This window comes from Sarcophilus harrisii, chromosome 2, assembly GCF_902635505.1.
Source record: "Sarcophilus harrisii chromosome 2, mSarHar1.11, whole genome shotgun sequence".
In the NCBI taxonomy this organism is placed as follows: domain Eukaryota; kingdom Metazoa; phylum Chordata; class Mammalia; order Dasyuromorphia; family Dasyuridae; genus Sarcophilus; species Sarcophilus harrisii.
Window position 1 is genome coordinate 255,202,431 of NC_045427.1, and position 27,403 is coordinate 255,229,833.

At 32.2% G+C, this 27,403-nt stretch overlaps 1 protein-coding gene across 3 annotated transcripts in view; it reads right to left on the reverse strand.

Moving 5' to 3' along the window:
* DPH6 (diphthamine biosynthesis 6) overlaps positions 1-27,403 on the reverse strand; it is a 475,226-nt gene that overhangs the window by 340,516 nt on the left and 107,307 nt on the right. For all 3 annotated transcript variants that reach the window (XR_004231946.1, XM_031952046.1, XM_031952047.1), the window contains exons 4-5: positions 16,277-16,350; positions 10,499-10,617 (exon numbers count right to left, since the gene is read on the reverse strand). Coding sequence is in view for 2 of the 3 variants with exons in the window: in XM_031952046.1 (XP_031807906.1) it covers positions 10,499-10,617; positions 16,277-16,350 (193 nt within the window). In the remaining variant the exon portion in view is untranslated. The remainder of the gene's footprint in view (positions 1-10,498; positions 10,618-16,276; positions 16,351-27,403) is intronic.

The following is a 27,403-nucleotide window of genomic DNA, read 5'->3' on the forward strand; positions in this document are numbered from 1 at the left end:
GAAAATTAAGAGAAGCTTGGGAAGGCTTGTATGAACTGATACAGAATGAAGTAAATTGATTCAGGAAAACAATATAGATAGTAACTAAAAACAATGTAAATGGAAAGAAGATAACAAAAACAACTACTCAAACCAAACTAATATAATAAATATTATTTATTACCAGAAAAATTCCTTAATGGAAAAAAAAAAAAGCTCTGGCTAGGATTTTTCTTTTCCTTGATGTCATAAGATTCTATGGATTCAAAGCTCATTTCTAATACAGATGACTTCCAAATGTAATTTCATCAAATGCCTATTAGACATTGTGTACAGGATGTTAAAGTCATTTCAAATTTAACATGTCCAAAACAGAATTTATGATCTTACCCTTAAAGATTTCTAATTTCCTTACTTCTCCATCCCCACCCCCATCCATTTCCAGGGCACTCTCATTTTTCCAGTTACCCAGATATAGAATCTAAGAATCATCTTCAACTCTTAACTTTCACTTACTCTGTAAATGCACATAGTAATCCTCAGATTGATTCAACCCTTTCTCATCCCTTGCACCCATAACTATCTTTCTATTCATAGTATAATCAATTTACCTTGGGCCCTTATTGATTCTTGATTGAATTATAATAGGCTCTTAATTAGTTTTCTTGTTACAAATTTGTTCCCTCTCCAATCCATACTCCACACAACAGCCAAAATGATATTCCTAAAGAATTCCTCAAGAATGACTACATTACTCTCATGCTCAAAAATCCTTGTGATTGATTCAAGAATAAATATATAAACTGCTCTATGTGGCATTTAAAACTTTTCATAATCTAACACTGATCATGTTTCCAGGATGATAAACTAACCTATTGTTTCAACCAATGGCTGAGAATTTCCTTTACCTCCACATGCAACATCAATTACTTTTTTTGTGGCTTTCCACATGGCATCCCCCATGACTGGAATACTCATAATCCTCACTTCTGCATCTTAAAACTTCACGCTACTTGCAAGACTCAGATCAAGTGATACCTCTTTAAAGATTTTTCCTCATTTCTCCAACTGTTAGGAAATATCTTACTTCTCCTTGAAATAACTTAGTAAATGTTCTGTATTTATTTATCAGTAAACATGTTATATGCTGTAGAGGGCCACAGAGAGTGGGGTTACTCTCGGGGAGGTAAAGACACTTCAGCCCACAGGGAACCTGCTAACAATGTCTGGTTTGGCTCCCCATCTCCCCTAAGGACTCTTGGCCTTCCTGAGAAGTCAGGGGTATGTGATAACCTGTGTTCTACTTGAAGCAGAGATACTTGCAGTAAAGAGGTGTTTACATAATAATAGCAAGGTATTTATAGTTAGCACATTTCAGTGTTCTATGGTGATGTAATTAGAGACATTAGAAAAAGATAACATAAAGAAAAATGAAAATTATGGGACCATGAGAGGATGGGAAAAATTATATAGTGTAAAGGAGATTCTGAATTGGTCTATGAATTCTGGAAAACTATACAAAATTATGTCTAAAAAGTCTTTAAATGATACTCTTTGACCTAAGATACTATTATTTAGTATCTAGAAACATCATAAAAAGAAAAAAAATTAAAGCAAACAACACATCTGTGCAAAATACATATAGTAAAAATATTTAGTTTTTTTACTTATATTCAAGTCAAAAAAAAATAAAGAAAGAATATGAATCCCATCAACTGGAGAATAGTTTGAACTACTTATGTCATATTGATATAACTATTATACCCTAAGAAATTATAAACATGATGAGAAAAACTTGAGAAGACCTAAGAGTGAAAGTAAAGGAAAATATTAAGAGTATAAAATCTTGTTAATTTAAGAAGACAAATGAAAATTCACACCTTTCATAGAATGAGACAAACAAGAAATAACCAATATGTGGTTTAAGCTCCACTTAACTTTATTTTTTTGTTCCAAGGAAAAGTGTCTCTTGAATATGTGGTGATAAACATACAAAAACTAAAAAGTAAAAGAATATCAACAAAGACAATAAGGTTCATAAAGGAATATAAAGTAATTTTGTCATTATCTTGTTCAATTTAATGACCAAAAAAAAACTACCAAAGAAGTTTAGTGTTTTTTACATAACAGATTTTTTTTTTCAATATTGAAAAAAATTTTTATTGAAGATTGGTAATTTTAAAAAATGAAAAATGCCAAATTGTCAAAAGAGATACAGAAATAGAAAGGAAATGAGTCGTGTTAGTTATCATATTTATCATCAATAATATGGCACTGTGTCCTTCACTTGACTTGACAAAGTCAAACATTACTGTCACAGGAGGGAGGGGGGAGATAAGAAAATCTTTAATAAATTTACTGGAAAATTTCATCTGTCCTTGTCCCAGGCAATTGTACCAATATATTGATGTTTGGGTAATCTGAAATCACAAGCAACAGTATGTATAAGGTTTTTAGGACCTGCTCATACTGTCACGAACATCATACTCATGGGAACAAACATGTAAGAGTACATCAAATATTGCTCCTTTGAAGTGCTTACATTATAAGACATTGTATATGTTTTTGGTCAATAAACTAAAGCAACCTCATTTCAGGCTTTATGACAAATACAAAAATCTATCAGTCACTAATCAATTAGGTATCCAAATTCAGGTTTCAGAACCAGTATATTTGTCTCCAAATTGAAATTTCCAGAAGTAAAAGTAAATAACTTATAATTTCCATATTATCACATTATTCAAATGTATTTTCTTTTTTTTTTTCCTTTTTTTGAAAAGGCAGTTTTTGCAAAGTTAAGAGACTTGCCAGGGTGATGCAGCTAGGAAATGTGAAGTATCTGAGGCTAGATTTGAGCTCAGGTCCATTTGAATTTACTGTCTTCCAGTATATAAGATTGTTTGCTCCTATAATTTCAAGCTCTATCTGCTTTCTTCTGTTTCTTTGCTGTTTTTATTGTCTCAGTTTCTCAATATCATTGCTTCTCCCAATACCTGCTTTTCTTTCTCAGTTTACCACTACTACTGATTGTAATTGTTTGTTTCTTATATAGCTCAGAATCATCAAAATATACTGTTTACACTTAAAAACACACCAATCATAGCTTTATAGTATTTGGAGATACATGTTTAAGTTCCTACTTTTTAGGCAATCTTATTTGGGCAGTGCCCAATAACCAATGTAATACAGAAGCCCAATCAATTAATTAACAAGTATTTATTAAATGCTTTCTAAGTGCTAAGCATTTGAGACACAAAGATGAAAAAGAAAAAAGTCCCTGGACTCAAGGAACTTACATTCTATCAGTCCAAGATGTACTCACTGCAATAAGTAGCAATTAAGCCATAATATAATATAATGCAGTAGTTTATAGAGAAAAAAATTACATCATAATTGAACAAAAAAATTGAAAAAGTATGGCATTATATGTACTGTATAGTCCCCCATCTTTGCAAAGAAAGAAGGGAGGTACTTTCTTTTGATTTAGAACATAAGGTGGTCATAACCTCCCTAACTTCTCAAGGAGGTGAGAACCCCCAAAAAGAAAGTGATCACGCCTTCCCTGACTGCTCACAAAAGGAGTGAAAACACCATAAAAAGGAGATCACACCCTCCCTGACATCTCAGGAAGGGAGATGAAAACACCAAAGGAAAGAGGAAATCAAATCAGATTAGTGGATTTCTGAAGGAGCTCACTTGAAACAGGTATACACAAATCCATCAATATGGGAGGTATTACACATAATTACATAAATTACATAAGCACAAAGCAATATAGCACAGGCTAGTAGTGATGTAACAAATAACATGAATCATCATGAGAATTTATACATTTCCATAAGTCCTAGAAATAGTCCAAAAGAAAACTATTTGTCCATTAGTTCATGTGCCAGGAATCCAATAATTCCTGCAAGTTTTCAAGTCCTGCAATGGTCTCATCAACTTTTCATCTCAAGGAATCTAATGATTCCTGCTGGTTTTCAAGTCCTGCAACAGTCTTATCTTGTATTAGAATGTATTAGAATGATTTTTTTCCTAAAGCACGTCTCAGCTGATTTCATGTTGGAGTACTGAAACAGAGATTGATTTATAAACTTTAGCTTATTAGTTCTATTATATCAATTAGTGCTTTCTTTTTCAGGATGTAAACTAAATGCATAAAATACAAAAACAGTTGACTGAAAAGTAAAATTAACCAGTTGCTTTATCCATAAAATATTAAACTAAAGATCTAACTGGTTTTGATGGAACTGATTTATAGTTTTGACATCAAGCAAGCATTGTCTAAGAGGCACATTTAAGTATTCTGTGTAGCCCCACTTTTACTCAAGGAGTTAAAAATACAACTGCATTAGAAGTCTCCAGGACAGAGTATAATAATGCAAGAACAACTGGGACTTTATGATTTTTCAGTGAATAGAAAGTTCCACAACTTGGATGCCCATCATTTTGGGAATGGCTGAATAAGTTATGGTATATGGTATATGAATGTAATGGAATATTATTATTTCTATGAGAAATGACCAGCAAGAAGATTTCAGGGAGGCCTGGAGAGACTTATATGAACTGGTACCAAGTGAAGGTAGTAGAACCAATAGAACATTATACACAGCAAAACAAGATTATGTGATGAACAATTCTGATAGACATTGCTCTTTTCAACAAGTGAGCTAATTCAGGCCAATTCCAATAGACTTGTGATGGAGAGAGCCATCTGCATCCAGAAAGAGGACTGTCGGGACTGAATGTGGAAAAGATTATTTTTTTCATCTTTTTTGTTGTTGTTTGCTTGCTTTATTGTTTTCTTTTTTCTTTTTTTCCTTTTTGACCTGATTTTTCTTGTGCAGCATAATAAATGGGGAAATATGTATAGAAGAATTGTACATGTCTAGCATATATTGGATTACCTTCTATCTAGGGAAGGGGATGGAAAAGAGAGGGAGAAAAATTTAGAATACAAGGTTTTGCAAGGGTGAATGTTGAAAACTATCTTTGCATATTTTTGAAAATAAAAATATATTATATAAAAAATTTAAAAAGAAAGTTCTCTTTCTTCAGAAAGGAAAAGCAGAAATTTCATAATAAGTGAAAGGTGAGCAATGTGAATATGAATGAGAAAATGAAAGAGGAACAGAGAGGAGCTGCCTCCCAATGCAGTCACCACCACTGCTGTCTTAGCCATTCCAAACTTGTAGAAACAGAATGTTAACAGGAAAAGAGAAAAGAGTATAGACGGTCTGTTTGCCAGGAACAATAATGGTAAAACTATTACCTTCCCAGCTCCTACTTTTTACTAGTAACTTTACTAAGTCTACAACCCATTATTACTTTAAGATTTTTCAATTATAAATTTTAATTCAAAGAAACTGTTTTCTTTAAGATACCATTCAGCATGCTTGGGTATGCCTTAGAGTTATTAAAATAAGAATAAACAGTGGAGTTGGAAGGTTACAGTGATCCTGGGACAACAGGGAGAATGAAATTATTTTTCTAAAAATTTCGAGGGTTTTTTCCTGCCAATTAGGAACTCAAAAACAAACTAAAGAAATCTTGTTAAGAAATAGTATTATAACTTTTCAAAAGTAGAGAAAAAAATGAATTGAATCTTGACTTCCTCAGATATCCTGAAAATGAGTCAGCAGTACTAACTAAAGAAGTAGAAGTTAGGTAAAGAGAAACTTTATTGTTAAGTCCCTCAAAATAGTGAATTAGACTGCTTTCTCTTCCTATTCCTCCATTCCCACAACAGTTCAAGAAAACCTTTGGCAATGAGGTGAAGTTGAAAATGGTAACTACAAATTTAGACTAGCAAGAATGACAGGTTTGAGAAAGACCGGTTCTAGTACCATAAGGGTGAGGGACACATAATTAGCTGATTCTTTACTTTATACAACTCCTCATCCTTGGCATTGGCATCATATGATTCTAGGAAATCTTCTGATCCTAAGTTCTAATTCATATGTCAAAAATTATTTCCTTTTAATTGAGTAGCATGTATTTTAGTCGCTATTCAGCTGAACTCACAATTTTTTAAACATAGTAACAATCAGGTATTAGGAAGCTTCTATTACTTACTTTTCAAGGTAAAGATCATTTAATAGAATACAATTCAATTACGGAAAATGTTCTACCCATTTTTAAAATGAGCTATTAACATGAAACTTTTATAGTAATGCTAGTCGGAAAACTTGTCAGACAAAGATTATACAATTATTAAACATATATTTTTATCCATTCATGTAGAATTAGAGCTTTCTTATTATAGCAGCTATTCTTTGGTCTAATGGACCACAAAATTCTATTGACCCCGGGTTCTAAGTGTCCTTTTTCCATTTAAAACTATTTTTGACAGTTTTATATGAAAAACTGCTTGAAGGCTTATAATTCTAGAATGATATATTATATCATCAATGTGTTTCTCATCTGTTTCTATGTTGTTATAAAGCATGTACCACTCAATAAACCCTTTTAAAATGTATTTGAATATATTTTTCATCTCTGCAAGATGTAGGTCGTATATGGCTGTAGTGTGCTTCAAAAGTTAAAATCAGGTATTTTGCCAATGAGACTCAGATGACAAATTAACATAGAACTGAGTTTTAATACTTACATGCCTAATTCCTAAAATTGCCACTAGATAATACAAAAACAAAAGAAAACTAAGGCTATTTAATCTAAACTACTATAAATGGCAATCAACTAAAAGGTAATAAGGTAAAATTTTATAATTAATTTGGAATGATTCAGCTTTTTTCCAAAGTCTTGGAAATAGGAAAAACATTTTGACAGAACTTTAAATCTTTCAGAAGACTGGATGAAATCAAGCTGACTAAAACTAAATTTTAATGGGCGACAAGTTATATTGTTTAATGGGATAATCATCTAAGCAACTGTCTTCTGCCTCTTCCAAAGAAGACAATCATAATCTCTTGTCACTGAAATTGCTTCTTTACCTTCTGGTTCCCAAAGAGCTGCAGCTAAAGGTGCCTTTGGCTATTTATAAAAATTAGTAACCTTTTATTTCCTCCAAAAATGAAAATAAATCTCAATCTTTGCCTTTTAGATACTTAGCTTGCAATATTCTCTAAATGAGATATTCTGAAATACAATTCAAAATAATTTTGGCTAGTAATGAGTTTCTCACAAATATAAGGAGACAAACTATCAATAGTACGATATACTCTGCAACAGCCTTAAATAATATTTAAGGTGCTGAATTCTGTCTTTAAAAAATCATTCACTGTTTGTAGAAAGGTTATTTTGAGATTAACAATAAAACTATACACAAATTTGCTAGATAATTTATATTGAAAACTGGCCTAGATAAACTGGAAAGCAGTATGGCAAAAATCAGGCTTAGATTAATACCTTACAACATATTCCACAACACATTCTAAATGGAAATGTGACCTGAATATTAAAAATCATACTAGGAAAGAAAATAAGAAAAACAGATCATAGACTTCTCATAGTTATGGAAACAAGATTTATTCTTAACCAAACAAGAGACAGAGTAAATTATAAAAGATAAAATAGAAAAACCTTGGTTCCTTGAAATTAAAAAAAACAAACTTCTGCATAGATAAAAATTAATGCAACTGTGCTAAGAAGGGAATGATCAAATGAGAAAAAATATTTATCAAGTTTCTTTTACAAGGGTTTGGTATCCAAATTACATAAAATATCTGTCTGTCTGACTATCTTTCTATCTATATCATATACAAAAAATTTAAAAGCTATTTTCCAGTTGATCAGTGGTCAAAAGCTATGAACAAATATTTCTCAAAAGAAGAATTACAAAATATTCACAACTACATGAAAAAATGCTTTAAATTACTAATAAGAGAGAGATAGATACAAATCAAAATAACTTTGATTTTTTACTTTACACTTTGCAAACTGTCAGAAATGACAAAAACAGCAGCACTCAATGTTGAGTAGCATGATAGACACAATAATTCATTGTTGGTAGAGCTAGAGTTATGAAGTGGCACAACCAGTTTTGAAAGCAATTTGGAATTATACAAATAAGATGATTAAAATATCTATAGCATTTGAACCAGGGACTCCATTATTGGGTTTATATTCCAAAGATGCCTTCAGTAAGAAGAAAGTCCCCATATACTCCAAAATAATTATAGTAGCATTTTTTGCAACAGCTAAGAATTAGAAACAATATAGATGCCTGTCTAATTGGGGAATAATTAAACAAATTATGGTATATGAATGTAATAGAGTATTAATGTGATATAAGATAAGATGGGTGTGATGAATACAGAGAAGTAGTGATATGAACTTCAAGTGAAATAAACAGAGTCATATATGTATATATACACATGTATGTATGTGTAGATACACACACAAATACAAGAATGTAAATGGAAAATATTATTACATGCTAGAAAATCAAAAGTAAATGTAATAATATTAAGACCCAGCAGAACTTGAATGAAGGAACATGGAAGATACCCTCAAACTACCCCTTTATGGAGGTGGGAGGATTGGAAGTATTACATATTGTACATATTTTTTTCAATGAACAAGTTAATTGAACTTATTATATTCCTTTCTCTAAAAAATATTATTTGTTAAGTGGACTCACACTCTGGAAGAAGGAGAGTCTTGAGATACTTGTAATAATTAAGATGAAGAAAAAGAACATATGCATAAAAACTATATTTTAAAATTATCTTTAAAAATTGGTTTGGGTTTAAATTCTTGTTCATCCAGTAACTAACTCTTTGTTCTTGGGCCTCAGATTCCTTACAACTGAGGTTTTTGGATTAGATAAACTCTAAGAACAATTTTAACGTTAAATTTTTTGATCCTAAGAAACATTAGTTAATTTTCTGCAAAGGAATTCAATAGTTGAATCAGGTTCATACCCTAATGATTTGGGAAATGGACATGATTCTATGAATTTAATAAAAAGCCCAATATTCACATTAAATATATAATGATACATGTCAGATGTATCCATGCTAAAAAATATCTCAGTCAATTCCATCTTTATTTTTAAAAAATCAAACAACTTCTTATGCTTTTTTAATAAGAAAAACAAAAACAAATATCTGAAGTAATTTTTAAAACATCTGAAATGTAAATAAAAATTTCATTCATTTTACTTAGTGTGAAAATGCAAACAATAAAACACATTTATTAATATATATGAAAAATTGTAAACACACTACAGAGAAAATGAAATAAGAATGTCATAAACAGAAATTAAGTTTAAAGAATTTAATCAAGGAAAATAATATATTTTTCAAGGTCTTCTAAAGTAAAAGGAACAATAACATGTTTACTGGGATGGAGTAGAGTCCATTAATTGCTCTGATAATTGATCAAAGATTCATTTAAAAAACTACCCTTTCTTTGCTCATTCATGAGTATTTTTAATCACATCTGTTTTTAATATTGAAAATCATCACTATTTATAGCCATATGAAAAGATGTTCCAACTCATTATTAATCAGAGAAATGCAAATTAAGACAACTCTGAGATACCACTACCCACCTGTCAGACTGGCTAGAATGACAGGGAAAGATAATGCGCAATGTTGGAGGGGATGTGGGAAAACTGGGACACTAATACATTGTTGATGGAATTGTGAATACATCCAACCATTCTGGAGAGCAATTTGGAACTATGCTCAAAAAGTTATCAAACTGTGCATATCCTTTGATCCAGTAGTGTTACTACTGGGCTTATTTATATCCCAAAGAAATCTTAAATAAGGGAAAGAGACCTGTATGTGCACGAATGTTTGTGGCAGCCCTCTTTGTTGTGGCCAGAAACTGGAAACTGAGTGGATGCCCATTAATTACAAATGGCTGAATAAATTGTGTTATACGAATGTTATGGGATATTATTGTTTAGTAAGAAATGACCAACAGGATGATTTCAGAAAGGCCTGGAGAGCCTTACACGAACTGATGCTGAGAGAAATGAGTAGAACCAGGAAATCATTATATACTTCAACAACAATACTATAATGATGATCAATTCTGATGGACGTGGACACTTCCAACAATGAGATGAACTAAATCAGTTTCAATAGAGCAGTAATAAATTGAACCAGCTACACCCAGTGAAAGAACTCTGGGAGATGACTATGAACCATTACGTAGAATTCCCAATCCCTATATTTTTGTCCACCTGCATTTTTGGTTTCCTTCACAGGCTAATAGTACACTATTTCAAAGTCTGATTATTTTTGTGCAGCAAAATAACTGTTAGGACATGTATATTTAAATTATATTTAATTTATACTTTAACATATTTAACATGTATTGGTCAACCTGCCATTGGGGGGAGGGGATGGAGGGAAGAAGAGGAAAAATTGGAACAAAAGGTTTGGCAATTGTGAATGCTGTAAAATTATCCCTGCATATAACTTGTAAATAAAAAACTGTAATAATAATAAAAAAAGAAAATCATCTCTTTTTTTCTAAAGTTGTTAATTAGTGAAACATCTCAGTGGTAACAAACAACTCCTTTGAAAATCTAGATACCTACCAAAAGCTGCTACTTTGATGATTATGGCTTGGATGTCAGATGATATCATTTCTCTAAGCAAATCTTCCTGGTTTTGACGCCAAAGGTAAGCTAAAGGTTGAAGATCAAGCCTTTTACATCTGTTTGGTAAGGAAAAAAAGAGAATTAAATCAAAATATTTTGCATTACTCCACAAAACTTGAATTTAAACATAATGGATTTCTCAAGGATAATTACTTTTAGAACACATTACTACATATCAGGTAATAAATAAATTTAATTTTTAGGTCTATACAGTAAAATACAGATAAACTGAAACCTCTGGACAGATTATAAACATTTGCATAGCAAATTTCTAAGTACAGAAAGCTAAATACAAACAATTCTAGTAGTTAACAGCTATTAATACAAATATTAAAACTTTATAAGCAGCACCATTTATAACATCAAGAAGACTCAAAGACAAGGGAAAAAAAAACTACTTCTCTTGACTCAAAATTTTCTACTCTATTCTAAATGTTTTATGTGTCACTGTCTTGATATTTTTTTCCCAAAGATATGGAAACTGCATGAATGCATGGATCTTATGTATTCATTAGCACCTACAAATTTTTACATGTAGTGAATAGTCAACATCTCGGGAAACAAAAGCAAAAAACACTTGTTTTCAAACAATAAAACAATTATTGCTGCTTTGTGTTTTTGGTAAATGTTTAAAACTAGATAACTCTGAATTAAGTTGTTATATCATTTTTATCTTTAACATTGAATATTGATTAAACACATTTTGAACTAAACTAAAATGTTTTTAAATATTATTGTTTTCTTCACTGGTTTGAAGATCCTTATTCTCAGAATTAATTGTTAATAGTGCCTAAACAACTTCATGATTTTATTACCAGAACTATTGAAGTTGACTTCTCCATTTTAAATCATGTTTAATCATTTACATCACATAAAGGGCAAATTTTATTTTTTTTTGGTGATGCCAAAAATGCTTATCTCATTCTGTACCTCTAATAATCTATTAATGCCTTTATTTGAAAAGGAAATTTTCTGACTGATTTCCAGTCTCAAATCTATCATTGTTGTCAAAGTCTATAATAACTTGAAAATATGACCATGCAACATCACTATAATCACATCACCTTGTTTTTCCAATTCCTGTTTACTATATTTCCATGTTTTACTTTCTTTCATTTTTCCATGACCATCCCCTATCCCAACACATGTTAAAATCTACTTTAAGATTATCAGACAGAAAGGGGATGGGATAAAGAGCCAGTTTTCTATGATTCCACATAATGAAATGAAAAATGAAAAAATCAATAATTTATTATTCTGAGTTGTGTTGATATCAACTTTATTTCAGTATCATTGCATTTATTTTCCTTTATATTTGATAATGCTAAATATTTTAACAATACTTTTTATTTTCAAAATACATGCAAAGAGAGTTTTCAATATTCACCCTTGCAAAACCTTGTGTTCCAAATTTTTCTCCCTCTCTTGCCATCGACAGCAAGTAATCCAAGATAGATTGAATATATGCAATTCTTCTAAACCTATTTTCACATTTATAATGGTGCACAGGAAAAATCAAATCAAAATGGAAAAAAAAATGAGAAAGAAAGAAAAAGGCAAGCAAGCAAACAACAAAAATGGTGAAAATTTTATGTTATGATCTATAACATAGATCAGTCCCCATAGTCCTCTTTCTGGATAATGCTAAATATTTTACAAAATGTTTTCAAAACATTATATATGTTATACCACAGTTCTCTTTTATTGCCCTAACTCAGTTTCCTTAATTATCTTGACCTAGTCCTGACTCAGTTTCTCTAGTTGTTCTGCTTCAGTTTATAATTATCAGCTCAAAGCTCAGTCCTGCAAAACCTCCCTTCCTTCTTTATCAGAATATTTGATAAGGATAAAAGATCTTATGTTTTAGAATATCAGAATGCCTCTCCATCCCAAGCTATTGGAATGTCAAATATCATCTTATCAAGATGCTTCCCCCCATCTCTAGTGGCTCACCCCACCCTGTCAAAATCCAGTTCCTGCTCTCAGCATCCTGACTCTGCCCCTGCCTCAATCTATCCTCTGAGTCTGAGACATGTGTATATAGGTCATTGAGAACTCACATTGTTTGCTGGATTCTTGGAGATGATAGTCTCATTCAGCCCTGGGGCCAAACCATGGATCCATTTGGTCCCAGTAAATCTCTCCCATTTAATAAATTATTAAATCTCTCTAATCTCTATCTTGCCTCAGTTTCTCCAGAATTACAATATACAATCTTAATACCTCCTAGGAAGTAAACAAGGAAGACAGATATCACACCAGTTTTACAAATGAGATTAAGTGAAAAATCAACAATTGAATAACTAGAAAGTGGCAAAAGTGGGGAGTAGCAGTGAGATCTGCAATTAAATTAAGTACTCTTTTCACTTTAATATTGCCTTTTTTCCCTCATTGGCTGGAGTATTATAGTAGAATGGTTCTGATGATATAGAAACACAGTCATATTGAAAAAAAATCTAATTTATTGGCTTCCTGTGAAACAAAAATTTTGTTGGTTTGGTGAAATTTTAAAATATTTAATTCATCTGTTTTGGCAGTACAGATTAAGATGGTCCCAAAAAAAATTATCTAAAAAAAACCCTGAAACCCTTTTACCACAGAATGTTATCTATTAAGTGATGAAATAAAAAGAAATGTGAGAATTTTATCAGCTTCTCCAGAAATAAACAGGTTATTAAATGAATAAAGTGAAATATTTCAACATACTTATCATTTACTCTGAAAGTGTTTTGCAAGATTTCTGCTTACAATAAAAACATTTAAATAACATTCAAAGTATCAATGATTTCATTGTATGCATATTCCCTCCACTACTGCCACTCATATCTAAAACAGATCTCAGTGTCTTTCCCTCCAACTCCATCTTATTTATTGTAGATAGGATTAACCACATTTTGAACTAAACTAAAATGTTTTTAAATATTATTGTTTTCTTCACTGGTTTGAAGATCCTTATTCTCAGAATTAATTGTTAATAGTGCCTAAACAACTTCATTATTTTATTACCAGAACTATTGAAGTTGACTTCTCCATTTTGAATCATGTTTAATCATTTACATCACATGAAGGGCAAATTTTTTTTTTTTTGGTAATGCCAAAAATGCTTATCTCATTCTGCACCTCTAATAATCTATTAATGCCTTTATTTGAAAAGGAAATTGGTGCTTATTAGGCACCTACTCTGTGCCAGGCACTGTGTTAAATATTTTACAAATATGATTTCAATTGATCCCCACAATTCTAGTAAATAAATGAAATTATTAACATCATTTTATATTTGAGAAAACTGGGACAAAAGAGTTGTTAAGTGACTTGCCCAGGATGAAGCTGCCAATAAGTGTCTGAGGTCTGATTTGAATTCTAGTCTTTTTGACCCTAGAACAGCTATGTGATTTAGTGAATAGAGTGCCAGCCCTGGCGTTGGGAAATCTTACCTTCTTGAATTCAAATATGATCAAACTATTTTATTATCTTTGCCAAGAAAACCCCAAATGGGACCCTGAAGAATCAAACATAACTGAAACAACTGACTCAACTTTCTGACTCCAAAGAAAAAATTTTAAAGCAGTCATTTAAGAGTCATAAGTAAGTTAAAAATAAAGAGTAATTACAAAAATATGGTAACTCTAAATAAACATGCAACAATCAATATAAAACTTAAAATAATTTTTATACCATATTTTTAGTTTGCAATTTTTATTTAGACTATAACCTCAAGACATTAATTAAATGTCTTAACAATGTCTTAATATAATACTGTTCTTAAATTTTTTTTTTAATTTATGGAATAAAACAAGTATTCCCATAACATAGTACAATAAAAAAGATGATTAAAGGTGAAACCACAAATCCACTAGGTACCGCTTCATAATAGTTTTAAATGCACAACACAATTATGTAAATTTCTACCCTCTCCTTTTTTTCCCCTTCTTTCCCTCTTATAAAAGTGCTTATTGGAGCTCATCTTCATCCTGAAATACTTAGTTGGGGCCTACCTTGAAACACTTGAAATAAATATTTTACAATATATATGCTCTGGTCAGTTTCAGGGTTTACTAGCTTTCTGAACAACATTTTTGATGGTCAGGTACATTTACCACTATAGAAGTTTATTTAACTAAACAATTGCTTAATTAGTTTACCAAAAGTTGGAAAAAAAGAGAGATGATATTTCCATATTTAATTCTGTACATAAGAATGTATTCTGAATGAACTAGTTAGGTAAGAGTCCATTCTATAGTGTGAATGTTAACATACTCTAATTTCCTTTAAATATTCTATTTTTAAAAATTCTATGTAGAAAGGTTACCTATTCCTATGTAAGTATATACATGAATAATTTAATAGAATACTCTATAATCTTTTCTATTTTAAATAAGATTTCTAAGTTAACAAAAAGCTCATTTCATGCATTTCAATTCACATGTCCATTTTAAATTTTTAGTTTAATTTTTACTGAAGCAAATAATGACAATTCCTTTTCTAATCATTAAATAATACTGGGCTCTCCATATTCCTTATATATGAATATGCATAGTTTTTCTAAACATGTGATGTATTTTCCCAAAATAGTTATAATTTACATATTAATATGAGAAGCAGCATTATCTAATGGAAAATGAATTGGTCTTAGAATCAGGAAGACCTAAGTTCAAGTCCTGCCTCTACTCTACACTGGCTCTATGACCCTGTGCAAGACCCAGAATTTCCCAGTGTCCCCAAAAAATTTAATGCTACAAGTTAATGAGAAGCCACAGATCTGCATTGTTTTAAAGGAATTTGCATATCAAAAATTCCCTCCATAGATGAATCTGTAGAACAAAAATAACAGTAGCAATAAATTTCATACATAAATAAATCAAAAGCTTTTCTTCCAGTAACTCTTCAGGTAGATAATCCAAATATTAATGGGAGTATTTTACTAAAAAAAAGAAGCAAAGACTCACATAGCGTAAGTGACAATTGATTCCACAAAGATGATTAATAGCAGAGTTTCATATCTAGGCCTTCCACTAAACAACTGGCACCATTTCTAAACTAAAGCAATTCCCGATTGAAAAGGGAAAAAAAAAAATGCAGCCAATCATGTGGCTGACTTGAAGCAATCTGCTATCATAAAAGGAGTACTGAACTTGAAGGTTCACAGTTGCACTTAAACTGCAGTCCAATAACATGAAGGCCTAAGTAAAGAAACCTCCTCTCTACCCCCAAATTTGACAAACTTATAAATAGGAAGATAATAATTGTGTGTGTGTGTGTATGTGTGTGTGTGAATGTATAAATAGCTATGTTTCCAACTGAAAAGTGTATATATACATCTATAACTTCCATATGTTCCTATATGTGTGATTGTCTCTTCTTTACAATACTGGCTAATATCCCTTTACATTGTGACAGGAAATGATGCATTAAACAAGCAACAACCAAGAGAAATTTTAAAGTTTTTACTTATTTAAAATTTTTCTATCTTGGATTTTTTTTTGACACAAAATTAATTTTTCCTAGAAGGTTAAGATGCTTTCGATGAAGTATTCAAATGTAAAAATTACTTTGGTTTCTTACTGGAGTCATTAATTATATAAATCTAAAGCCTAAAAGCATAAGGAATACAATATTTATTTAATGAATGGATACAAATATAAACTTTCTTTCCTTCATGTAAATCCCCAAAATAAGTATGTTTTAAATTGATGTATTAAATTAATATGTTCTTACACATTTTCTACTCGAACTCTTTGATAGTCAGAAAGAATAGCCCCAACAGATACACCATCTATTTCTTCTTTTTCCTGAGGAAAAAAAAAAAACCTCTATTAAAGATAAATCATTATATGACCTTAACAATAATATGAAAAATAGAAAATATTATGTTTATGGAAATCAAATATAGACATAACAAAATATTAATCTAAGTTTATAAGAGGATATAAAAATTTGTCAGATATTTTAAAAATTGCAATATTTAAATGGCAGATAACAAAAATCCATTATGCAAGGAAAATGCAGACAATAAAGAAACACTTGAAAATAAAGGCTTTCACATAACAGAATTTAGAGATTTCCTGATGCTTCATGGAAATTATGAGAATCATTCTATTTTAAGAAAGTGTTATCTTATAATTGGAAACTAAATAATCTCATCCTAAAGAATGAATGGTTGAAACAGCAAATCATAGACACAATCAATAATTTCATCCAAGAGAATGACAATAATGAGACAACATACCAAAATTTGTAATATGCAGCCAAAGCGGTAATAAGGGTAAATTTTATATTTCTAGATGCTTACTTGCATAAAACAGAGAAAGAGAAGATCAATGAATTGGGCTTGAAACTAAAAAAAGCTAGAAAAAGAACAAATTAAAACCCCTAATCAAATACCAAAGTTGAAATTTTAAAAATAAAAGAGGAGATAAATAAAATTGAAAGTAAAATAACTATTGAATTAATAAATAAAACTAAGAGTTGGTTTTATGAAAAAAAAGAACAAAATAGATAAACCTTTAGTTCACTGGATTAGAAAAAGGAACCAGGAAAATCAAATTGTTAGTCTCAAAAATGAAAACAGAGAAGGATGTACCAATGAAGAGGAAATTATAGCAATAATTAGGAGTTATTTTACCTAACTTTATGCCAAGAAATTTGACAACCTAAATGAAATAGAGGAATACCTACAAAATTATAGATTGCCCAGATTAACAGAAATGGAAATAAATTATTTAAGTAGTTCCAGTTTAGAAAAAAGAAATAGAACAAGCTATTAAACAACTCCCTAAGAAAAATACCCCAGGACCAGATGGATTTACATGTGAATTCTACCAAACATTTAAAGAACAATTAACTCCAATACTATATAAATTAATGAAAAAATAGGGAATGAAGGATTCCTGCTAAATTCTTTTTATGACACAAATATGGTACTGATATCTAAACGAGGTAGGACAAAAACAGAGAAAGAAAATTATAGATCAGTCTCCCTAATTAATATTGATGCAAAAATCTTAAATAAAATATTAACAAAAAGATTACAAAAAATCATCCCCAGATGTATTCTGATGGAAGTGGATATCTTCAACAATGAGAAGATCCAATTCAGTTCCAATTGATCAATGATGGACAGAATCAGTTACACCCAGAGAAGGAACACTGGGAAATGAATTTGGACTACTTGCATTTTTGTTTTTCTTCCCAGGTTATTTTTACCTTCTGAAACCAATTTTTCTTGTGCAACAAGAGAACTGTATGGATCTGCACACATATTTTGTATCTAAGATATATTTTAACTTGTTTAACATGTATGAGACTGCCTGCCATCTAGGGGAGGGGATGGAGGGAGGGAAGGGAAAAGTTGGAACAGAAATGAGTGCAAGGGACAATGTTGTAAAAATTATCCATGTGTATGCTCTACTAATAAAAATCTATTTTAAAAAATCATCCCCAGGATAATACACCATGACCAAGTAGGATTTATACCAGGAATGCAGAGCTGGTTCAGTATTAGAAAAACTATTAGTATAATTGACTATATCAATAACTAAATTAACAAAAATCTTATCATTATCTCAATAAATGCAGAAAAAGCATTTGCTAAAATCCAACAACCCTTCCTATTAAAAACACTACAGAGTATAGGTATGAATGTCCTTTTCCTTAAAATAGTCAGTAGGATCTATTTAAAACCATCAGCAAAAATCATATGTAATGGGGATATATAGGAACCATTCCCAATAAGATCAGAAGTGAAACAAGGTTGCCCAAGATCACCATTACTAGTCAATATTGTATTAGAAATGCTAGCTTTGGCAATAAGAGTTGAGAAAGAGATTAAAGGAATTAGAGTGGGTAATGAGGAACGAAATTATCACTCTTTGCAGATGATATGATGGTATACTTAGAGAATCCCAGAGATTCTACTAAAAAGCTATTAGAAATAATCCACAATTTTAGCAACGTTGGAGGAATACAAAGTAAATCCAATAAATCATCAGCATCCTTAAACATCACTAACAAAATCCAACAGCAAGAGATACAAAGAGAAATTCCATTTAAAATAACTGTCAATAGTATAAAATATTTGGGAATCTATTCACAGAACAAAAGTCAATGACTATGGCAATCTAATATTTGACAAACCTAAAGGCTACAGCTTTTGGGATAAGAATTCACTATTTGACAAAAAAGTACTTGGAAAATTGGAAATTAGGATGGCAGAAAGAAGGCATAGACCCACACCTAGCACTGTATTCCAAGATCAGGTTGAAATGGGTTCATGATCTAGACATAAGAAATGATATTCTAAACAAATTAGAAGAACATAGGATTGTTTACCTCTCAGATTTATGGAAGAGGAGGGAATTTGTGACCAAAGAAGAACTAGAGATCATTATTGATCACAAAATAGAAGATACATGCAACATTCTAAGCTCCTCTCATACCCACATTACTAATTACCAAATTAAGCCTCAAAAATAGTGCTTGACTGGTAAAATTCACAAATATTGGAAGTACAACAACTTACCAGCCAAAGATAATCTGGAAGATAACCAGAAAAGATTTGTCTTGATCAGCGGGAGCAAAAGGCCAGCTCAAGCAGGGACACAGAAACAGAGGCCAGCATTCTGAGTGGATTGGGGCGGGGATGGTCTCTGTGGCTGGAAAACTTATAGGGAGGACTCTACCACAGGTTGGCTGCTCTGCTTTGGTTGCAAAGCAATAGAGCAGCAGAAAAGTTAAAGCCAAAGGTAGAGCGTACTCAAAAAAAATGCCAGAATTTAACAGGATCTGGCTATACTCACCCAAAACCAGGAGTAAGTGATTGAGCACAGTTGTGCAGCCACATTCTGCAGCCTGGGGCTTTTGCCTAGGGCAGTCACAAATATGCAAGACAGGGGCACTGAGCCTGGGGCAGCCTCTAAATTGCACAATGTAGGGAACTTCTGCAGCACAACTTGCTCCCTAGAGCAGAGACATCTCCAGTGCGGGACTCTTCCCAGAGCAACTGCTAATCCCCACTGGTAAGGGTTCTTACTGGAGCAGTGACATTTTCGCTGCTCAGTCTCTAATCCCAGGGCATTCACTAATCTGCACAGTGGGGCTTGTGCTACCCAGGCTATAGACACTTCCAGTGTAGGGCTTTTCCCAGAGTGAAGTATTCTGGTAGCCCGTTTGCAGGACAGCTACTGTCCATATCCCTGTTCTGTAGAGAAAGCTGGTAACCTCCTTGCTCTGAAGGCAGACTCTAAGGGCTTTAAAAAAAAAATGAGTAAAAAAGCAAAACATGCCGTTGATATCTTTTATACAGAAAGAGATCAGGTTTTCAACTCCGGGGAGACTAATAGCAAAGAGTCAGCAGACAAAACCCCAAAGGGGGATATAACCTGATCCCCATCACACAAGGCTCTCTTAGAAGACATTATAAAAAAAATCCTAAAAGAGAGCTAGAAGAAAAATGAGGAGAGGAAAGAGAAGCTATGTAAGAGAGTAAAGAAAAGGCTTATAACTCACTTAAAGAAAAAAATTTGATAAAGTGGAAAAAGAGAATAACTTCCTGAAATGTGAATTGAAAAAAGTAAAGAAATAAGTAGGATTTGTGAATTGGAAAAGATAAAGAACTCCTAAGAAAGTAGGATTTGTGAATTGGAAAAAGAAAATAACTCAGTAAAAAAAAAAAATAGTGAAATGGAAAAAAATTCCATAGAGCAAAAAACTCATTTAGAAACTCAATTGGACATATACAAAAAGAAGCTTTAAAAAAACTAATAAAGAAAATAACTCATTAAAAATCAGAACTGAACAAATACAAATGAATGATTCATTGAGACATCAAGAATCAGTCAAGCAAAACCAAAAAAAAAAAAAAAAAAAAAATAGAAAAAAATGTTAAATATCAACTTGGAAAAATAACAGGCCTGGAAAATAGATCTAGGAAAGATAATCTGAGAATTATTGGACTTCCTGAAAATTATGATGAAAAAAAGAACCTGGATACTATTTTACAGGAAATCATCAAAGAGAAGTGCCCAGATGTAGTAGAATTAGAAGGTAAAATAGGCATTGAAATAATTCATCGAACACCTTCTGCAAAAGACCCTGAAACAAAAACTCCAAGGAATACTGTGGCTAAATTTCAGAACTATCAGACTAAGAAAAAAAAAAATTACAAGCAGCCAGAAAAAAAAAAATTCAAATACTAAGGAGCCAAAATAAAGATCACTCAAGATCTAGCTGCTTCCACATTAAAAGATCAAAGGGCTTGGAATCTGATATTCCAAAAGGCAAAAGAACTTGGAATGCAGCCAAGAATAAAATATCCAGTTAAGCTAAGCATTTTCTTCCAGGTAAGAAGATGGAAAGTTCATGAAACAGATGAATTCTATTTGTTTTTAATGAAAAAAACAGAACTTAACAAAAAATTTGATCTCCAACTACTGGACTCAAGAAAAGCAGAAAAAAGTAAAAAGAACTCTTGAGAACTGTATTTGTTATGGATATACATAAAGAGTGCATTATAATTTGATTTTACTGACATAACATAAAAAAGGGAAGTAGAAATGGAAAAGGGATAGTATCAGAAAAAAGGGAAAAGGGGAGATAAAAAGAGAGAAACTACACCCCACAAAGAGGCAAAAGAAAACTATCATATCTGAAGGAATTTAAAGAGGGGGAGGAACATTGTAGGAATCTTACTCTCATCAGATTTGGCTAAGAGAAAATAATTAATATATTTGGTTTACAAAGAAACTTCTCTCACCTCAATAAAAAGTGGGAGGGGAAAAGGGAAAAGGAAAAGAGTAACAAAGGTACAAGAAAGGGGAAGGGATTCTAAGGGGGTAGGAGGGATTCTAAAGAGGGAGAGCTGCACGAGGCAAGTGGTGCCCATGAATTTAATACTAGGAAAGAGGATAAGGGGAGTAAGAAAAAGAAAAGCATAATCTGGGGATAATAAGATGGCAGGAAATACAGAATTAGTAATTTTAACCTTAAATGTGAATGGGATGATGTGATGACTGTGTTAGCACCCTGGATACTTTAGAATCAGCTGGAGTCAGCATCAGCAAAAGGCCTTGATCTTTATTCTTTGTGAAGGTGAACGGAATGGCAATACAAAGTGAGAGGAATCTCAACATGAATCCAGCCAGGAGTGACTCTGGCTTTCTCACTCCACACCCTAAATCCTGCCTCAATCTCTCTATAAGCCAACAGATCAAAACCTGCACAAAGTAGTGGGCAGGGCCATTGCTTCTCCAAGAATATGCTAATAGAGTATAGTCCAATTGGTAATTACCCTTAAGTGCTCAGACCTCAGTGCATCAACTCAGTTTCAGCCCATTACAGGATGAAATCTCCCATAAAATGGAGGTGGATAGCAGACTGGATCAAAAGCCAGAACCCTACGATATGATGTTTACAGGAAACACATTTAAAGCAAGGAGATAACATACAAAGTAAAGGTAAAAGGCTAGAGCAGAATCTATTATGCTTTAGGTGAAGTAAAAAAAGCAGGGGTAACCATCCTTATCTCAGATGAAACAAAAGCAAAAATTGATCTAATTAAAATAAGGAAGTAAACTAAAGGGTAGCATAGACAATGAAGTAATATCAAAACTAAACATATATTCACCAAGAGAGTTGCAAGAAGAAATAGACAGCAAAACTATAATAGTGGAAGATCTCAACCTTGCACTCTCAGAATTAGATAAATGAAACCACAAAACAAATAAGAAAGAAATTAAAGAGGTAAATAGAATATTAGAAAAATTAGGTATGATAAATCTTAGGAGAAAACTGAATGGAGACAGAAAGGAATATCTTTCTTCTCAGCAGTTCATGGAACCTATACAAAAACTGACCATTTATTAGGACATATAGACTTCAAAATTAAATTCAGGAAGGCAGAAATAGTAAATGCATTCTTTTCAGATCAGGATGCAATAAAAACTACATTCAGCAAAAAGCTAGGGGTAGATAAACCAAAAAGTAATTGGAAACTAAATAAGCTCATCTTAAAGAATGATTGGGTGAAACAGCAAATCATAGACACAATTAATAATTACACCCAAGAAAATGACAATGAAACTTCGTACCAAAATTTGTGGGATGCAGTCAAAGCGGTAATAAGGTGCAATTTTATATCTTTAGAAGCTTACTTGAATAAAATAGAGAAAGAGAAGATCAATGAATTGGGCTTGCAACTTAAAAAGCTAGAAAAAGACCAAATTAAAAACCCCCAACCAAATACTAAACTTGATATTCTAAAATTAAAAGGAGAAATTAATAGAATTGAAAGTAAAAAAGCTATTGAATTAATAAATAAAACTAAGAGTTGGTTTTATGAAACAACCAATAAAATAGATGAACCTTTGGCAAATCTGATTAGAAAAAGGAAAGAGGAAAATCAAATTATTAGTCATAAAAATGTAAAGGGAGAACTTTCCACCAATGAAGAGGAAATTAGAGCAATAATAAGGAGTTACTTTGCCAACTTTATGCCAATAAATTTGATAATTTAAGTGAAATGAATAACTACTGTCAAAAATATAGGCTTCCCAGATTAAGAGGAGGAAGTAAATTGCTTAAATAGTCCCATTTTAGAAAAAGAAATGGAACAAGCTATTAATTAACTCCCTAAGAAAAAATCCCCAGGACCAGAGGGATTTACATGTGAATTATACCAAACATTTAAAGAACAATTAACTCCCATGCTATGTAAAATATTTGAAAAAATAGGAAATGAAGGAGTCCTACCAAATTCCTTTTATGACACAGACATGGTACTGATACCTAAACCAGGTAGGGTGAAAACACAGAAAGAAAATTATAGACCAATCTTCCTAATGAATATTGATGCTAAAATTTTAAATAAAATATTAGCAAAAAGACTACAGAAAATCATCCCCAGGATAATACACCATAACCAAGTAGGATTTGTACCAGGAATGCAGGGCTAGTTCAATATTAGGAAAATTATTAGTATAATTGACCATATCAATAACCAAATTAACAAAAAATATACGATCATCTCAATAAATGCAGGAAAAGCATGTTATAAAATCCATTTATCCTATTAAATCCATTCCTATTAAAAAAACACTTGAGAGTATAGGAATAAATGGACTTTTCCTTAAAATAGTCAGTAGCATCATCAGCAAGTACCATATGTAATCGGGATAAACTGGAACCATTCCCAATAAGATCAGGAGTGAAACAAGGTTGCCCATGATCACCATTACTATTCACTATTGTATTAGAAATGCTAGCTTTGGCAATAAGATTTGAGAAAGAGATTAAAGGAATTAGAGTAGGTAATGAGGAACCAAATTATCACTCTTTGCTGATGATATGATGGTATACTTAGAGAACCCCAGAGATTCTACTAAAAAACTATTAGAAATAATCCACAACTTTAGCAAAGTTGCCGGATACAAAATAAATCCAATAAATCATCAGCATTCTTATATATCACTAACAAAATCTCACAGCAAGAGATACAAAGAGAAATTCCATTTAAAATAATTGTCAATAGTATAAAATATTTGGGAATCTATCTGTGAAGGGAAAATCAGGAACTATATGAGCAAAAGTACAAAACACTTTCCACACAAATAAAGTCAGATTTAACCAATTGGAAACATATTAAGTGCTCTTGGCTAGGGCAAGCAAATATAATAAAGATGACAATACTACCTAGACTAATCTACTTATTTAATACTACAACAATCAGACTCCCAACAAAATATTTTAATGACCTAGAAAAAATAATAACAAAGTTCATATGGAAAAACAAAACGTCAAAAATTTCAAGGGAACTAATGAAAAAAAAAATCAAATGAAGGTGGCCTAACTATACCAGATCTAAAATTATATTATAAAGCAGTGGTTACCAAAACTATTTGGTATTGGCTAAGAAATAGACTAGTTGATCAGTGGAAGAGGTTAGGATCAAAGGACGAAATAGTCAATAACTTTAATAATCTAGTGTCTGACAAACCCAAGTGTTAAAGGGCTGAAACTCTTGACTTAATGCACTGAGGTCAGATAGCGGAGCACTTAAGGCTAATTACCAATTGGACAATATTCTATAAGCATATGCTTAGAAATGGCCCTTCCCACTATCCTGTGCTTGCTCGATAATTGGTGTATACAGAGAATTGTAGGAAGGACTGGGGGTAGAGTAAGACTAGCCAGGCTCACTTCTGGGTGGGAGACGAAGAGGAGAGGCCATGGAGATTCTGAGTCCATCCAATTCACTTCTACCTCTAAAGACCAAGAATAACGACCAAGGACTTTTGCTTATCCTGACTCTGGCTGATTCTAAGGTATCCAGGGTGCTAATTCAGTCTTCACAACCAAAGACTCCAGCTTTTGGGATAAGAATTCACTATTTAACAAAAACTGCCGGGAAAATTAGAAATTAGTATGGCAAAAACTAGGCATTGACCTGTTATGGGCCAGAACTGTAAACTTGAAACAAAGGATTCTTACAAGGTACTAAGTCAGTGGAATTGATAGAGACAATAGTTATTTAATTTAGCATGATTCAGTATGATTGATTTAATCCTACAAGGAGATGTTATCGTCCAGAACTTGAAACAAGGTACTAAATGGAACTGAGGAGATAATGGGTAAATCTACTTTAGCATTGATTTAATCCTACAATAATGGTTTCTTAGTGATATAATGATGATGTATACTCAGTGTGGGGCATATAAGCAAGAAGCTCTCAGGGTCAGAAAGACAAGTGCACTAGAAACTCTCGGAGCCTCAGACAGGATTCAGTCAGGGAGATTCAGAAGCCAGAGAAGGCAGGCAGGAGCTTAAGCTCTTGGAACAAAGGAGAGAGGAAAATCTCCAGAAAACTAGACAATCCCCAAGCGAAGAAGACAAGACTTTGAAAGAGACAATAAAGGATTTGGACTTTACCACCTGGCTGCATTTTGGGTGACTCCTGAACTGAAAGGAAGGCTGCTTCCAAAGACCCCAAGAAAACCTCAACAGAGAACATTACATTTTAAAGAGAATATTATATTGACCCACACTTAACACCATACACCAAGATAAGGTCAAAATGGGTTCATGATCTAGGCATAAAGAACGAGATTATAAATAAATTAGAAGAAAATAGAATAATTTACCTCTCAGACCTGTGGAGGAGGAAGGAATTTATGATCAAAGAAGAACTAGAGACCATTATCAGAAAACAGAAAATTTTCATACAAACAAAACTAATGCAGATAAGATTAGAAGGGAAGCAATAAACTGGCTAAACATTTTTACAGTCAAAGGTTCTGATAAATGCCCCATTTCCAAAATATATAGCGAATTGACTCTATAAGAAATCAAGTCATTCTCCAATTGATAAATATGGTCAAAGGATATGAAAAGACAATTCTCAGATGAAGAAATTGAAACTATTTCTAGCCATACGAAAAGATGCTCCAAATGACTACTGATCAGAAAAATGCAAATTAAGACAACTCTGAGATACCACTACATACCTGTCAGATTGGCTAAGATGACAGGAAGAGATAACGACAAATTTGAAGGAGATGTGGGAAAACTGGGACAATGATACAATATCCGTTGTGAACGGATCCAGCCATTCTGGAGAGCAGTTTAGATCTATGCTCAAAAAGTTATCAAACTGTGCATACCCTTTAATCCAGCAGTGTTTCTAATGGGATTATATCCCAAAGAGATCTTAAAGGAGGGAAAGGGACCCACATATGCAAAAATGTTTGAGGCACCCCTCTTTGTAGTGGCAAGAAACTGCAAACTGAGTGAATGCCCATCAATTGTAGAATGGCTTAATAAATTATTGTATATGAATTCTATGGAATACTATTATTCTGTAAGAAACAACCAGCAGGATGATTTCAGAGAGACTTGGAGAGGCCTAAGTGAACTGATGCTATGTGACAAGAGAAGAACCAAGAGATCATTATACACAGCAACAAGACTATGAAAGATCAATTCTGATGGACATGGCTTTCTTCAACAATAAGAGGATTCAAACCAGTTCCACTTGTTTAGTGATGAAGAGAGCCATCTACACTCAGAGAGAACCGTGGGAACAGTGTAGAACACAACATAGTATTTTCACTCTCTCGTTATTTGTTTGCATTTTGTTTTCTTTTTCAGTTTTTCTTTTCCTTCCTTCTTGATCTGATTTTTCTGGTGCAGCAAAATAACTGTATAAATATGTACACAAATACTGGATTTAACATATATTTCAACATATTTAACATGTATTGGACTCCCTGACAGCTAGGGAAGGAGGTGGGGGGAAGAAGGGGAAAATTTGGAACAAAAGGTTTTGCAAGGGTCAAGGTTGGAAAAATTACCCATGCATATGCTTTACAAAAAAAAAAAAATTTTTTTTTAAAGTACAATTGGCCAAATGCAAAAGGTTAAAAAAATGCTAATTTAAATAAATAATTCACTAAAAATTAGAATTGGACAACTGAAAGTGAATGAGTTAATGAGACATTAAGAATCAGTTAAACAAAATAAAAAAAAATTTAAATACAAGAAAATATAAAATACCTCATTGGAAAAACAACTGATCTGGAAAATAGATCCAGGAAAGACAATTGAAAAATTATTGTATTACCTGGAAACTACAATGAAAATAAGAGCCTGGACAACATGTTTCAAGAAATCATCACAGAAAACTGCCCTCTTTTTCTTGAGGAAAATTGCCATTGAAAGGATCCATCAGACATGGCTCTCTTCAACAATAAGATGATTCAAACCAGTTCCAACTGTTCAATGATGAAGCGATCCATCTACATCTAGAGAGAGGTCAGTGGGAACTGAATGTGATTCACAACAACATTCTCACTC